The sequence below is a fragment of the Spea bombifrons genome, chromosome 8 (assembly GCF_027358695.1).
Source record: "Spea bombifrons isolate aSpeBom1 chromosome 8, aSpeBom1.2.pri, whole genome shotgun sequence".
NCBI classification, from domain to species: domain Eukaryota; kingdom Metazoa; phylum Chordata; class Amphibia; order Anura; family Pelobatidae; genus Spea; species Spea bombifrons.
This window is the reverse complement of record NC_071094.1, coordinates 6,719,242-6,735,107: the sequence shown is the minus strand read 5'-3', so window position 1 is coordinate 6,735,107 and position 15,866 is coordinate 6,719,242. Positions and strand designations below refer to the sequence as shown.

General features: G+C 43.7%; 2 protein-coding genes across 2 annotated transcripts; one reads left to right on the top strand and one right to left on the bottom strand.

Annotated features, from left to right (window-relative positions):
- Nucleotides 1–316: 316 nt before the first annotated feature.
- ENDOG (endonuclease G) lies at nucleotides 317–2,430 on the top strand. The gene is made up of 3 exons (XM_053472560.1): nucleotides 317–809; nucleotides 1,184–1,293; nucleotides 1,592–2,430. The coding sequence occupies exons 1-3, from the start codon at nucleotides 339–341 to the stop codon at nucleotides 1,872–1,874; spliced, it is 864 nt and encodes a 287-aa protein (XP_053328535.1). The 5' UTR covers nucleotides 317–338; the 3' UTR covers nucleotides 1,875–2,430.
- On the bottom strand, nucleotides 2,295–15,866 carry LOC128503280 (uncharacterized). Its single transcript, XM_053473326.1, has 24 exons — nucleotides 15,587–15,866; nucleotides 14,744–14,894; nucleotides 13,867–14,016; nucleotides 13,588–13,674; nucleotides 13,145–13,273; nucleotides 12,722–12,842; nucleotides 11,638–11,714; nucleotides 11,470–11,559; nucleotides 11,088–11,274; nucleotides 10,794–10,870; nucleotides 9,650–9,736; nucleotides 9,142–9,201; nucleotides 7,203–7,280; nucleotides 6,128–6,170; nucleotides 5,770–5,883; nucleotides 5,341–5,500; nucleotides 5,165–5,254; nucleotides 4,996–5,045; nucleotides 4,545–4,675; nucleotides 3,941–4,010; nucleotides 3,455–3,553; nucleotides 3,262–3,364; nucleotides 2,729–2,876; nucleotides 2,295–2,643 (listed from the first exon to the last, which is right to left on the bottom strand). Exons 1-24 carry the CDS (start codon nucleotides 15,832–15,834, stop codon nucleotides 2,569–2,571), a joined length of 2,625 nt encoding a protein of 874 aa, XP_053329301.1. The 5' UTR covers nucleotides 15,835–15,866; the 3' UTR covers nucleotides 2,295–2,568.

Sequence of the window (15,866 nt, the reverse complement as noted above, 5' to 3'; positions counted from 1 at the left end):
CTTTTAGGGCCGTAGAACCCTGCGATCCCCTCATACCCAGCAAACATTTTCAGCTCATAGAAAAGAGGGACTGTGACTTGGGACACTTGGGAGGTATGACACCGCTTATATGAGCTGTCACTAGTGATTTAGCCCGAGATGCTTTAATAAATAGGTTTTTTAGGCAAATGCAATTTGAAAAACAGTCCTGATGTGTAACTTAAAAGTAGATACATTAATACAGAATACTAAAAGCGGCAATCGCATTCAGGGCATTTCCTGCATTGAAGGAGGGGGTGGGGCCCACTGTGCCGCTTTAAGTCAGTGTGCGCCTGGGGAAGGTGACCTGCTGAAGGGACATGGGCTTCCGCGCTCGGGCACTCATCTCCGGGGTCTCCTTAGCCATTGGAGCCGCGCTCGGAGCCGGGGTAACGGGCTGGAGGTTACGGGGAGATGCCGGTATCGGTGGCATGTGTGTGGAAGCCGCGAGCGAGCTGTCTGTACCCCCCGCAGCCGGTATCGCACGTTTCGGCCTCCCGGGGTTTAGCCAGTTAAAGAGCCGGGAGTCTCACGTGCTGAGCTATGATCCCCGGCTCCGCGGGCCCGCCTGGGTCCTGGAGCAGCTGAACGGCGAGCGGCTACAGGGCAGCGCGGACCGGCGGGGGAGCGAGTTTCGGGAGGACGACTCGGTGCATCCGTATCACCGGGCCGCCAACTCCGACTACCGGGGTTCCGGCTTCGACAGAGGCCACATGGCGGCGGCAGCCAACCACAAGTGGAGCCAGAAGGCAATGGATGACACCTTCATGCTGAGCAACGTGTATCCCCAGGTAAAGGAATAAAGGGCCCAGCTACCGCAGAACCTCTTGGGGGAGGGGTTACAGCTGTCACTCAGCACTTAGTACCTCCCCTAAAAAGTTCATGTCAATTTATACTTAACTTCCCTCATGTACTTTATGTATTTAAAGGCCACTCTCATCTCCTCTCTCTCAGGATCCTTAAGGATCGTGGCTAATAAAAGCAATAGGGCTTAGGTCGAAGCGGCCGCTATTAGCCACTCCAGACGGGGTACGCGATGTTTACGTGGGGCTACCAAACACATGTAAAGGAATTCCTATACACGCATCGGACATTCTCTGAACTCATTGTACAGCGCTACGGAATATGATGCTGCTATCTAATGCTCGGACTTTCATTTTTACAGAATCCTCACCTCAACCAAAATGCCTGGAATAACCTGGAGAAATACTGCCGGGGGCTAACGAAAAGCCATAAAAATGTTTATGTGTGCACCGGACCCCTCTTCCTGCCCAGGTAAATGTATAAACTGCCCCAGGGTCTTAAATGGGCAGTTTACTGACACCCCTGCTGTAGAAGAATGCATATTAAAGCGCCCTGCGACTAATACGCCTTCTACCAAAACGAAAAATTAGCAGGTCTCGTCCTCCGTAGTCCACCATTTGTTGACACTGATTGACCCCAACTTTTAAACCATAGTGTGTATGTTATATATATAATTATATACATACAGACAGTTGGGGGTGTTTTTTTTGTCCCGGTTCACACAGAGCGCACTCACCCATGCAGAAGCTGAGACTTTTCATTTTTACAGGATGGAACCCGACGGCAAGATGTTCGTGAAGTACCAGGTGATCGGTAAAAATAACGTGGCCGTCCCCACACACTTTTTTAAGGTGGTGGTCTTGGAGAAGTTCAGTGGAGAAATCGAGCTGCGACCCTACGTAATGCCAAACTCCCCTGTGGATGAAAAGATCCCACTGGATCGCTTTCTGGTGCCCATAGAGAGCATCGAACGTGCGGCGGGGTTATTATTCGTCCCCAATCTTTTGAAAAGTACCAACAGCCTAAAGGCCATCAGCGCCGGTGGGAAGTGACCAGGACTCCTCGATCAACCTCTCTACTGGACTAGAAGACCGTACAATCAAGCTGCTATTTCTAAGTCACTGTGAAGCAACATTTATCCTTAATGCCAGGAGGCAGCAGCCGGCGTTTAGAAGAGTTATGCTCTATAAAAAGATATGAATGTAATACAATGCTATTTATTACGTGGCTACATTAATAGAATGACAAGGAACATCGCTGGGTCCACCTGTATAGCAATGACTTCCTACCCCACTGACAAAATAATGGTATGGTTCCGCAGTACAGAGGATCTTCATTGTAAAGCTCTATAAACTATTTGTTTTCTTAAATAATTTACATGTCATATTAAATATAAATGTATATTTTTCTTTACCATTGATGTATTAAACTTTATTGCCTAATAAATCGGGGTAAGATACAGACAAATGCAATCTTTCCCAAATACCTTTTATTTGGATATCGAGAATTATGCAGTAAGCGGGACATGGACAGATTAAGGTTTATATTGACTTAATCCATTTGTTGGTGATAAATCTGTTATATAAAAGGTGAAAAAAGTCAATGAAAGATGTCTCTTTACAAACAAAAGTCCTTGGCAAAGATGAGTGGAAGACCTTCAATAGAACAGCTTCTGGTCCACAGAATGACATCATTACCCGATGACATAACAGGTTTCGAGTCCTGGGATTGGTTCGACAGCAATGTTCAGCTTCCTTTGGTACTTTGGACCGCGGCTTCTATTCTGGGCTTCAGTACAGCCAGAGAAATCAAAATAGCTTCCTACAAATAATACCGGAAACCACAAGTCAAAAGGGAACGTATTCACTAAACCCCGACACTGCGGTGCTTACACCTTCTTACTCACCTCTGTCCTGATGGTCCGGCTGCCTTGCCCTGGACAGGTGTTTAAATAGTGGTTGAACAGGATACTGGGTTCTGTGACATCCAAGTTTTGGTCACTATCAACGCTGGCTTCCAGTCCTTGCAGACCACCGAACACTACCAGTGCGTGTCTGCATGTCAACACAACCCAAGAGCAGCGGTGACCAATGGAAACACAACATAAACAGAGCGGTACAAAAAGCGCAAAGTTTTCTTTACAACGGACCATAAACATTAAGAATCTAATTACTGTCTAAACTATATTAGTGGCGCTGACAACATAAACATGGCGCGTTACACTAATATGATCTTAAAAGCAATGTGTCTATGATAGCAAAAGGGCCAAGGCCACGTTCCTTTTGCACCAAACCAGGGGTGTCCAACCTGCGGCCCTCCAGCAGGACTACATCTCCCATACTCCTCAGCCAGCCCCTTAGCTGAAAGAGCATTATGGGAGATGCACTTAACTTTTTTAGCCTTAATACTTGTGGCTATCAAGCACGTAACTGGATTTACCTGAACTCTGGTAAAGTCGCACTTTCCACACTACTTCCTCTCTCAGAAGTTCCAATGGAAAGATCATAGCCGTCCTTAAAGGGGCATTCAGAGAAAACCGAACCTGAAGATAAAAAAAAACCCCTAGTTTATTGTCCGAACCATAGGGGTCAGGCCCGCAGCATGTATGTGTATGGAAAATGGCGTTACTCACTTAGACAAGATGCGAGTCTCACTCTGTACCCCCAATACAGACCACCCTCCGTACTTGGCGTTTGCGGGGAGACAACAATTCCTTTCCTTACTCTTTTGTCTGAAAGAGTTAAAATAAAAATATTCAAAACACTTAGATGAAAAACAGCCTCTTTTCTATAGTATTTGGATAACCTTGCTTACAGATTATTATTTTTGTTTTATATAGCGCCGTCATATTCAGCAGAGCTGTACAATGGCATCTTTGTACATTCCATCCCCAAATGTTTAATTTAACCCCTGTCGATCCCTAACTTGCCCAAAATCTATAAGTACAATTCAAGCATATGGTGAAGATTATTATTTATCGATTCATACATTAATATTTGTGACCTACGATGAATGCAAACACTGTGTAGGAGCAGGACCTACATGTAACTTTTGGACACCTAAAAATATGTAGTGGTTATATATATATACACACACACCTTAACCCTTCGTAGCTTACCTTCTTTTTCGGGGTGTAGATGCACGGTGACTCTGATCCCAGCCTGGAGCTGTTTGTCTATCTGCACCTCCTATGACACAGGACACACAGAGACATTTAACCGTCTAAACAATTCTGTTTAGTAGCGCAAATAAAACCCAATGATTCCTCTCGTAAAGATACAAATATATTCATTATCACTTCAGTTAAAGTAACGAAATTCAAATAAATCATTTATTAGACATATTTTGAGATCCCACAATGCTGTGACCTCTCGATCACAAAATTTGTCATGTGAAGGAACACAGGTCAGGTGTTTTTTTAGAAAAGCATTTTATTTTATGGACAAAGCAGGCGGCTCACAGCATACCCAACGTTTAAGTCCCTGCACGAGACATTTATCAAGAGAGTCCTGCGCAAGGACGATTTCACCGAGAGTTGCACCCGGGCACTCTGAAGACAACATGCGCAAAGGGTTATTAGCGTATATTAAATATCGATCGCTGAATTTCAATGCTTTTCATAAGCAGGTGGCTGGATCGTGGATGTCTGCAGAATTTAGGTTGATCATGTGAGCTCACAGAAGATTTTAGTTAATGCGTTAATGTTTGAAATGACTCTATACCTTGCGCAGGCCACAGTTAACAAAAGAGCCCTTTTCAGGCTTGGTCGGTCTGTCCAGCACGACCCCTTCCCGATACTCTGACTCCTCATCTATCCTCAAATGATGAGGGCTGTCCAGTGGGTTCAGGAGCCCTATAAGAACACAATGAGATCGGAATTCTACTTTCACTGTCAACCCAATAGAAAACACTCCATAAAGTATACAACGGCAGCAAACAGGTGTCTCTAAAGGGTCAACACAGTGGACGGTCAACTAGATTCCACGGCAACTCTTAGGTACCCCGATCCATAGGTTTTTTTTTACTATTATTTGTTAGTTAGTGGCTGTAGCCAAAATGCTGGGCCCAGCTTCCAGCTGCTTCATTCACAGGCTAATGCATGGGCACCTGTATTTGGGGAGCATCAGAGAATTAAATCAACCCCTATACAAGCAAACTATTAGCACAACATACCGGCAAACTGCAAGTCAGGATGCTTGGGGAAAAATGATTTTCTCAGGTATCTAAAGTAATGAGAATAGAAAAAATAAAAAAATAATAGTCAGATTAGTGGTCAGCATCCCTATTAATTAAAAATCTCTAAAAACCCAAAACCACGTTGGCCACCTATACATTTACTTACTGAGGACATTCTAGGTACTGCAGTATTCTTGCCATTTGCACACAGCCTTGTCCTTTCTTCCCAACACCTTCAAAGCTCCCTTCCACACTTCTGCAACAGACAAGTCAACATATTAGTGAAGAGACAGCCAGGCGCAGAAAGAGGTCTCAGCCGTGTGGTGAACTTGAAAGGCATACTTTGATCCTTCTCCGGTCTCGTCAAATATCACAATCTCATCTACACAGTAGATGGCACAAGCTCTCGCAATCTGTCCGGCCAGGTAGGTCCTCAACTCTGGCGACTGAGCATTATCCATAATGGAACCAGGAAGAGCAACGCTCAGTGTGTGCCGGCGTCCTAAAACAAGACACAGAACATCATCAGTATCACTAAATTACAACACATCAGGGTTTCTTTGTTAGATGTTTCCAAATTACTTTGATCCCTCTTCACAGAGAGGGGGTCAGCCAACTGCTGCTGTGCAATTAGAACCAAGTGCCCATAAATAGGCATACTAGTTTTCTATTAGGATGGTGGCTGAGTATCATAGGAGTTGTAATTCCAAAGCAGCTGTAAAGTCACTAGTTTTCTACGGTTGACACGCATAGATATATTCCCCACCATACCATTCACAGGCTTCCGCATTTCCTTTTCCCGTCTCTCCATCTCTTGCTGTTGCTGGGCTTTCTCCAACTGTTTTAGCAACTTTTCCTCTCTCCATTTTTTTCTTTGTTCTTTTCCTGCAATCGCATCAGATTCTTGAAGTGTTTTATTTACACATATGACGGGCAAAACATGCAATAGTATCTTAAAACAAATCCTTTTCTGGAATGGTATATAATATTCCATGACAACAAAGCCACAGGGAAGCACTGATGATGTCTTTGCTTCTGCACAAGAGACCATCGGCCGTCTGTAGAACTTTTATGACATTAAGGATGCAGAGCGTTTCTTGAACTGATGGCGAGTAGAATGCTTTCTTACTTTGCTCTTTCTGTTTCCTCCAGTCAATCTTCTTGTCTGTGTCCTAAAAAAAACATTCGATAATTTAGGATGGGTTTTGGTAAAGAATTTGGATTAATGTATTACACTTGTCACGAAACGGAGAGTTGTGGTTTTTAACTCCTTCATTTCACTATTTATTATGAAGGCTCAACACCGGCAGTTTTCTCCAATATGATGGGTTGAGCTGTCACTGCATTATTCAATGTATAAGGAGACTGAAGAGCTCTCACTGATTTAATTTTACATTAGTCAGGGCTGGCCAAGCTTTTCCCGCAGCAGAACCTCACTGGGGTTGGACCTTTATAATTTATAGTGAAGTCCGGAAATTGAAACATAACTCTCCTGTAAACATAAAAAAATCTGACAGCAGGTAAAAACCCGGTCGGCCCCAAATAATCTGCCCCTTTTTTCTGATGAAAATCATCAGTCATTGGTCTTGGATTCAGGAGCCGTATGCATACCTGGGAACGCTGTAGGTTGGACCCAGAGAACTCTGGGAGAATCCTCCGGGTCTTGCCACGCCCCACTTCCCGCCCATTTTCCCTTTAAATAGAGGAGTCTCTTGCAATATCAGTGGGCAGCCCTAGCTGTGTCCCAAACCTTCACAGGTATGGCCATACATCTATCCCAAGCTTAAATTCCCTCACGTTATTAGCCTTTACCATTTCTGCTGACAGGCTGCCCCATTTATCTACCACCCTTAAAATAAAAAGAAACCCTCTCCTGTCAACTCTTCCTTTAATGAATAAGCCTCCCTGTCACACCAGTCTCTTTTAAAAGTAAGCTGTCAACCATATTCACGCCATTACAGAACAGTGCACCTTATCAAGGAGGGGCCCTGGGAATCTGCCCATTTACCCCAAGATTACAAAGCCCTGTGCTGCCTATACCTGTCTCTCCTAATAAGAGTCCACACACGCGGGTTAAAGGTCACGTTCCATTCACACATTAGAATGCCCTCCGTCTCATGCCGTCGAATTATTATTCTACCTCCTTAGTTAGGTTCTGATGTCACTGACTCCGTATTTACTAAGCTCCAGTGCTTATTACTCACCAGCTGCAGCCTAGCTCTCTTTTCCGCCATGTTTAAAACACGTGGTGCATGCAGCACCTCCGCTTTGGGACGCATCCCCTAGCAACGGGTGTGATTGGCCAGCCTGTAAACCTCGATTTTTTTTCCTTCAATTAACTTTATTTAACACATCACAGGTCACAAACAGAACATTTGTGGATACAAAACTCAGTAAACCCCCCTTTTTACTGTTCATTGTTGTAATATGTCCTTGTTTTGTTACCTGTTTTATATCTTGATTATTTTTTTTATTAATCTTTCCATCATAATACTGAAAGCAATAGAACAAAACATAATAAAGTGCCCAGTCCTTGTTTTTGGGGCTTATTATCATTAGATAATTGTTACCCTAAGGAATCCCTAAGAATAGTTCTGAGATTGTTTGAACTTTAATGCATATGATGGCTGAGAGGTCCTTTTAAATGTATGTGGTTCCCCCATCTCCCTTGCTGCGCTTGGGGGTAGGTGGAAAATGTTCCCCTAATTCAATGGGACTCATCTCCTGCAACTGATTGGCTGCTTCAGTGGTAAGGATTCAGTGGTAAACCTTTTAGAGAGTGGCTATTATAACCTACTCAAAGTACTTTAATAAGCATTCTTCTTTGGCGAGGCTTTCCCTTTAACGGAGGAATTGGTGCCATGTTTCCAGTAGGCACTTCTGGTGCCAGTTGGCATTCCTAGAGGTGGAAGCTCAAGAGATGGAGGTTGTCGCTCGGACTGGTGCTTGTCAACCGGCTTTGAATGTGCCATTTACTAAGACGCAGAATGGCGGCCCTGTGGTGCCTTCACCGATTCTGTGAGAATGGCGTCAACAGCAGCCAACCATCCTGGACTGCTGTCTCTTTGCATTGGTCATACCAGTTTCTTGGCAAACAAATGTTATATATGTGCAGTTAGCAGCAATGCATTTACCCTCCTAAGGCAGAGCCCCCATGTACCCCCTCTTCATCAGGGTCTGCGCGGCCTTAATAGGTGTACCGTGTCTTTAAGACACAAAGCACCTGGATATGACATCATACCCCACGCTCTGTGTCTTAAAGGCACGCAGCGCCTTCTAATGGGGGTCTGATGAGTCTGCACAACCATTGTGTAAATGAGCCAATTGAGGAGATCAAAGATGTCCCCTGTAACCGTCCCATTGAGCAGCGGGACGGCCACCTCCCTGGACTGGTCGGCCAGAATCTGTCACTGCCAGTTAGAGGAGGTCCACCGCATGTCACCGCACGGGGCATATACTCGGGCAGCGAAAGGTGGGCTTTTCCAGTGACGCATGGAGCAATGGCGCACTGCAACCTCAAGTGACAATTAGTTATGTAAGGAAGTTTTCCAGAACTTTATTGAGAGGGTGGTAGATAAATGCAGCAGTCTCCCAGCAGAGGTGGTAGAGGTTAATACAGTGAGGGAGAAACGAGCAACAAGATGGGGCCGATCTGACAACAGATTCTATGTATCTATGTAAGTATCATGGTAAATAGCATAAAAAAAACAGAACGCGCTCTTCTCCACCAGAGATGAAGTCCATCTATGAAAATCATTTATTTTTAACACAAGACAGTTGTAATTATGATTGTAATCATTGCAAACACATCAGACTTCCTATATATACTGCCAAACCTAGCAGTTATTAGTCAGGGCTGAATTTGGCCAAATGCACTCCAGGGCACACAGACTACCGGTGCCCTGCTCACCCTGCCGCATTTAAACGCCATTATTATTTTCTGCTAAGGCATTATGGGTAGGTCCAGAGGTAGAAATAGTGATGAGCGTTAGCAGTGATGGTGGGGCTAAGATACAACCTCTCGCAGTTGCCTAGCAGGGCACCTCTATACAAAGAAAACAGTCCTGCTATTTTTTTAGTACGGCTTATGGGAAATCCAGCCCCATTAATGGTTCTGTCACCCCATCACTGAGCTGCGTTTGCACCCATATCTTCGCTCCACTTCTGCAGGATCTTCTCTGCTGCGTCTAGAGTAGCGTCCTCCTTAAAAACCGAACAAAAAAAACCAAATATGAGAATTAAACACAGATTATATTTTTTATATATTATATTTATTTTTTATATGTTTTATTATGTTGCATTAGTTGTAACTCAGTTGTTTACTAAGTTGTTTACAAAGAATCTGACTGCAAAGAAGAACCATTTGCCCCCCCCACCTAGTCGCCCATTTTTCCTGCTGTAAAGACTCAAACCTTAATCAGTCCTTGGTCTCGATTCAGGAGCCATATGCCTATCCCATACTGTATTCCCTATTCCCTTACTGTATTAGCCTCTACCATACCTAAAACATCCTTATATTACATCTAAACCTCTGACCCTCTTGTTTTGGATTATGGCCTCTTCTTCTAAAACATTTTTCCTCCTTTGAAGTTAACAATTTCAGATTAAGTAGATCAAAAATTAGGCGAAACGAATTCTCAAAAATATTTACCTTTACGAAGCAAAACCTGATGAAATTCTCAAAGTTCTTCTTTTGGGGGACACTAAAGAACGCGGACATTGGTATGGCTGCCAATTTCTGCAAATGGAGAAACAAGATTTAAGCCCCTACAACAAATATAGGAAGTGTTTCTGCTGCTATGGCAACAGAAGACATTTAAACAACTCTATTACTGGGTCACATGACCACAAAATGGAAATCTACCTATCAGCACATTAATTATCAATGCTATACACAGATGTCAATTATGGTAGTTTAATAAACATTTTAAATAATTTTGAAATAATACTAATAATAACTGTCTTTAATGTTATGATCTCCATATCAATACAATATGTTTTTGGGATACAATGTGTTTTTGGATATTAAAATGAAATATTGTGCTTTATACAGTAATATAGTTTAGCACCGAAGAAAGCCTGGTTTTATCTAATTTTATTGCAATAAACATTTATCTGCAGACCTGGAGGCCACCATTGCTGTCGGTCATGTGGTATTTTGGGAGACTTTCCCTGCTCAGACACCACACTGAGCTGATGCTTTACGGCAATGCTAATTAAGTCCGCTCCTCCATAGACTTTCATGTCAGGGTGTCAGGCTGGGTGATTAAGACCAAACCATTCTTTCTGGTACATGCTAAGGCAGGTTACATGTGTACCCAGGCGTCCAGTAACGGGGTCATGTAATGAGAGTTTGGGGTAATAGTGGGGTCAGCAGGGTGGCAGCTTGCCGGCCCAGCGCAAGGTAAGAGGGAGCGGAGAGCTGTGTGAGGTGCACTGATAATGGGAGAGAGTGAAAATGTATGTGTTAGTGTATGGTATTAAAGTGTATGGGGGTGTGTTTGTTAGTGTATGGTGCTTGAGTGAATGGTTATAGCATGTGTGTGTATAACTATATGGTGTTAGCGTGAGTAGTGGTATGAGTGTGTATGTATGAGTGTATGGTGTTAGCATGTGTGTGCAGGTTACTATTTGCTGTAAGTGTGTGTTAGTGCATAGAGTGAGTGGTGTTAGTATGCGTGTGTTTTAGGTATGGGTTTGTGCTGAAGAAATAGTACACCTAGGCACCGCTAACCCTAGGCCCACACCTTTTGTGTTAATATTTTTGTGTTCATCAATCTATGGAATGAATTTACCTTATTCTTCATCATCCATTTTACAAAGTGGTGATCGTAAGGTACGTTGGGATCTGCGGGAGGCGGTACCACAGATTCTGGATTGGAAAAAAACCCAAAAAATGATTATTCAGGAGGGCAGTACACTACACAAATAAATAAACAAATACGATTGATATAACTCATCTGCAGAATAGTTTATTCACTATTGCAGATCACATTTAAATTAAAAAAGAGGGCGTAAAATAGAGGAGGCAAAATTAGGGATAAAGAGGATGGATCAGGAGTTGCTATTTTTAAAAGGGATAAACTTACTGAAGCACGAAATGTCTGCGACCATGAAATAAGATCCCTCGGGGTTTATGGGCGTCATTCCCACCTCGCTCAGGCTCCGGCGCAGACGGTCCCGCTTTTTCTGCAGTTGGTTCCGCAGTTGTACGAAGTAACAGTCAGGTTTTCCCAGCCTCTCTACTTCCCTCTGAAAACCCTGAGCCACGGCCTCCTGTATGAATATATAAAAGAAGAATAGATAAAAAGACCCTGTGTCTGCGCAAGAACCGATGACATCATTACAACCCGAGCCTTAAATGACATATTTCCACGTTGAATGTGCCCATATTTAAATGTCTCAAAGATGGGAGTAAATAAACAGGTACATTATTTAGCATTAGAGCATCAGGACTAAGTTGAGTCTTACCTGAGCTCCAGTGGCACAGTGATACACCGAGTTCTGATGGACTGTCCTCAAATGCTTCAGTAGATGATCAGGCCCCAAGGCCCAGCCAACCTGCAACAAGGAGAAGACATCTAGGATTTCCCTAACGTAATGTCAAAAGAACAACGTTTTGGTAAATAGTCTCTTCACCTTCCAACCAGTGGCGCTGAATGTCTTGCCCGCACTTCCAATGGTAATGGTGCGTTCCCACATCCCGGGAAGACTGGCTGCCAAGGAAAGAAGAATAAACAAGATGGATGTCAAAAAAAGCACAGAAATCATAGGGTGTCAGGGGTAAGCCTTGGGCTACCGGTGCAAGGTAGGGAGATAGTGTGTGTGTGTATAAGTGTATGGTGTTAGAGTGAGTTTGTATGTGTGTGTGTTTTAGTTATGGGAAATACTGCACCCAGGCACCGCTAACCCTAGGCTCACCTCTGCACTCTGCTGCTACCATAGGCGCGGTGTGAGTGTGACTCCCTCAAACATAGCGGAAACACTTTAATCACACCAGAGGGAAAGTAAATTTGACCTGACCAGTAGGCTGAGGAATGCCTACAGCATTATTTAGATTTACATGGCATTGGCCTGGTTGGATTGATAGCCCTAACAACGTCTGGCCTATCTTTCCCATTAGGTCAGATAGACCTAAACCTGGCGCTCTGTAAGAGTAGTTGACAATTTTGTGCAACATGTATGACCTCCATCACCAGGAGTCACCCTGTTTGCCCCATACTAAGATTTGTCCTGCGTTGGAATGGCTAACACCTATAACAAGGGCCAATCGACCTTCTGTTCTTATCTCTGATGATTTGAAGAATTTGGTCCACCAACTTTTTTATTACTTGCAGTTCCACATACGGCAAGAATCATAAGTAGTTGGATTTCCTCCACTGCTGTATCCTTTTTCGGTCCCCCCATGGACTGTTCATGCAAAACAGCTTCTACTTATTGCTGACTGGTGTCAGCTAGGATTGCACAAGTGACATTGCTTTGGACTAAGTTAATCATTAACTCTTCCAGAGCCTCATCAGGTGGCTCCACCACCAAGAAACACCGTGGTTAAAAAGCCGTTTAGTCATCAATACGTTTGAGCGTACGTAATGAAAGATATATTTTATTTAGACAAGACTCAGGTTGGCCATCGGCATGTATAGTGTCCTAAAAAGATTCATTCAAAGGATCTATGGAAAGGAGGTCTGTACCACATAAGCGGTCACTGATTCAGTGGACTTACCGATCCGTACATGTTGCTTATCATCATACACCAACCATTCGTACACCTCGTCGCTGAAGCATAATATATCGTATTTCACGCAAATGTCTGCAATTCTCTCCAACTCCTCCTTGCTGAAAACCTGATGACATACACGTGATTAACGAAACAATGAATTCCTAGTAATTCGACATTTAAGTAACCTGCACGTCAAAACATGGCCAAAGGATTCTAGGACATTCAGGAATGGTGAACACGGTCTAGGGATTGTGGGAACACCTAATCTGGTTGATTGTTTGAAAGCCTTAGCTGTGAGTTAAGAACCTGGTCCTGACTGTGCTCACTTCAGTATCTCACAATCCCAATGGAGGGTGGAATTTCTTACAGCGAATCTATAACTGGAGCTGTGGAACTGGTTTAAGACCAACATTTGAGGACACTCACCTTCCCCAGAGGGTTGTTAGGAGTGTTTATCACGAGAGCCTTGGTACGTTGGTTGATCTTTGATGCAAGCTCATCGGGATCCAGCCGCCAGTTTGAACTGCTAAGGGGTTTCTCTGCGTCAGTCGTCTCCTACAAAATAAAACAACTGTTCAACCATAAGGCCAGATGTTCTGCTATCAAGGATAAAACCCAATGGAGCTAAGGATTAACCTAGATGGACTGACATCTCTGGCACCCCAAGGAACTACCTTCCTTACCACTTCCAAAGAGACTATGGCTAAAGAATCCGACCAGGAAAGGGGCTATGTCTATGTGTCAACACTCCTGAAAGCAATTTTCCACAGGTACTGCGTCATCAAAATGCCAGTAATGGAACTCCCCTTTAAATATAAAAACACAAGAATTCTGCAAGGAATCTACCAAAAAGACTGAAAAATACTCACCGGCCTAAGAGGGATGAATACACATTTTCCACCAGCCATTTTTACCATTGGTTCATAGCAGTCAAAGAATGGTTCAATGATAATAACCTTAAGTTGTAAAAACAAAAACACAATAAAGCATTTGGCTTAAGGAGCTTACAATCTAACTCACATTAAAGATGTTATTGTGATGGGAAAAAACAGATCATTATTGGTAATGGGTGCTGGGTGTATTAAAGATCGCCCAATAAAAACATATCCAGTGTCATAGAAGATAAAGAAATCTCATTGCTCATCTACCTCATCTCCTTCATCCACCAGGGCCTGGAACGTACAGAATAATGCCCCATAGGCACCCACGGACACCAGGACATTAGAAATGGGATCTAAATCCTGGCCAAGCAGCTGCCCAAACAGACGGGCAAGGACCTTCACCAGAGGAGGGTGTCCCTGCAAAAAGTGAAACACGCATCAAGGATCACACAATAATGTATACGGCCACGGACGCCCAGATTAGCTCGTAGGTGTCCACGGCAGCGGCTTTCTTCCTGGGTTGCGCTCTTGGGATCTACCAGTTGGACTCGTGAGTCTACTCCTCATGCCTACTCTCCGCAGGCCATTTTTGTGACTTTGATATTTTAAACCTAAATCTTCCCCCGCAAGATGATTTCGTTAACCGGAGACAGAGATGGTCATCGTGGCGCTCTTCGGCTAGACGTGTTGTTCAGAACCCTCTTCCTTTTTGCCATTCAAATAGAAATATTTATTTTATTGTTTGTTTGTTCCACTGTGGACACTTTGTAGCTAAGTTAAGATGCTCAAGACAGTTGTCCTGATGCGGAGGCCCATCTGTAAATCTAGCTTTTTCCATTTTATTATAAACAACCCTCCCTTGAACACACTTTATGGTGCCTCCACCTCATAGCTCTGTCTCGTCTGGGCAGGTTGTCGTGCTAAACTACAGCAAACCTGTACTAGAGATCCCTTATATCATAGTTTCTGGGCTCTATAAATGCAATGTCTGTTCTAAACCCTAAAGCAATCTCTTGCCCCACTCTCCTCCCTCTGTCCACCTGTGATAGGATGGTTGAACACCCAGCAGATGCCCTTCTTGCTCTTTGGCAAAGGCCAGATCGAGAGTAATGGCGGTGGGGTTCAGAAGATGGCTCATACTTACAAATGCTCGGGTGTACTGGTTCAGCGGGGAGTGCTCAGCAGTAATGGCATTAGCAAAAGCTTCCTTTGCAAATTGCGGAGGAGAGAAATCCGGGAACCCCTGTCCCAAGTTCACCGTCTTATACTCCTCGGCAAGGCTGACAAACTCTACCCTGCAAAAGAAGAGACATAACGGGTCAGATCCCGAGACTCTTGTCTTTACTGCATTACCAGACCTCATTTTGACTAAAATCAGTGTTTTCTGTACCAATTTTTGTAACCAGTTGATACGTATCCTAGAACATGGACAGGCTGTCTTAGGACAATGGGGCATTGATCTTTGCTTTGGAAAAGCCAAGTCAACAAGAGTGATCTATCGTATTTTACTAAGCTGAACATGCTGATCTAGCAGGAGACCGTACCTGGGATTATCTGCCACTAGATCTAGACACCGATCATTCAACTGGATTCCCTCCAGGATCCTTTTAGTACCTTTTACGATATCAGCCTATATTGACAAATGCGTGCAGGAGCAGCTATACGCTGTTGCCCCCTAAATAGATAGATTAATCTATCAGTATCTCTCTTTACCTGGATTCTAGAAGGAATAATTACACATAAACCAAAATGCAATATTTATGATCGCACTTTCCAGTATTCGAATAACCGTAGTAGAGCAATAAATATTTGATCAATACATTTTGGATCAATTTTAGCTTAGCAATGTATAGATCAAATGTTTTTCTGTGGATGACAGGTTCTCTTAAAATGACCTCAGCCTCTTCTTTGTAGCCATAGGCCATTCTCTGTCTGTATATAACATATTAGAAACCCAGCAGGGAGCATTATAGAACAGCAGGCTTACCAGATATTTTCGTCTACCCCTTCCAACCTCCGGGCATGGACCCGCTTTGACATCTTGTCCTGTACAGGGGTAGAAGAAGAACAGACTGACGGGTGACTCGTTTTGAATCCTCTTTGTTGAAGCTGTGATAGACAGCCGTCTGTCCTGCAGGCAGACGAGCGAAGCCCCCACCCTCCCCATGCGGAGACACGCAGACAGGTCAAACTCTGAACTTTGTTCTTCATGTGAACTAAAATGTGTGCATGCATTTTGTGCGCAATAGAGTATACGTGTTAGCTGG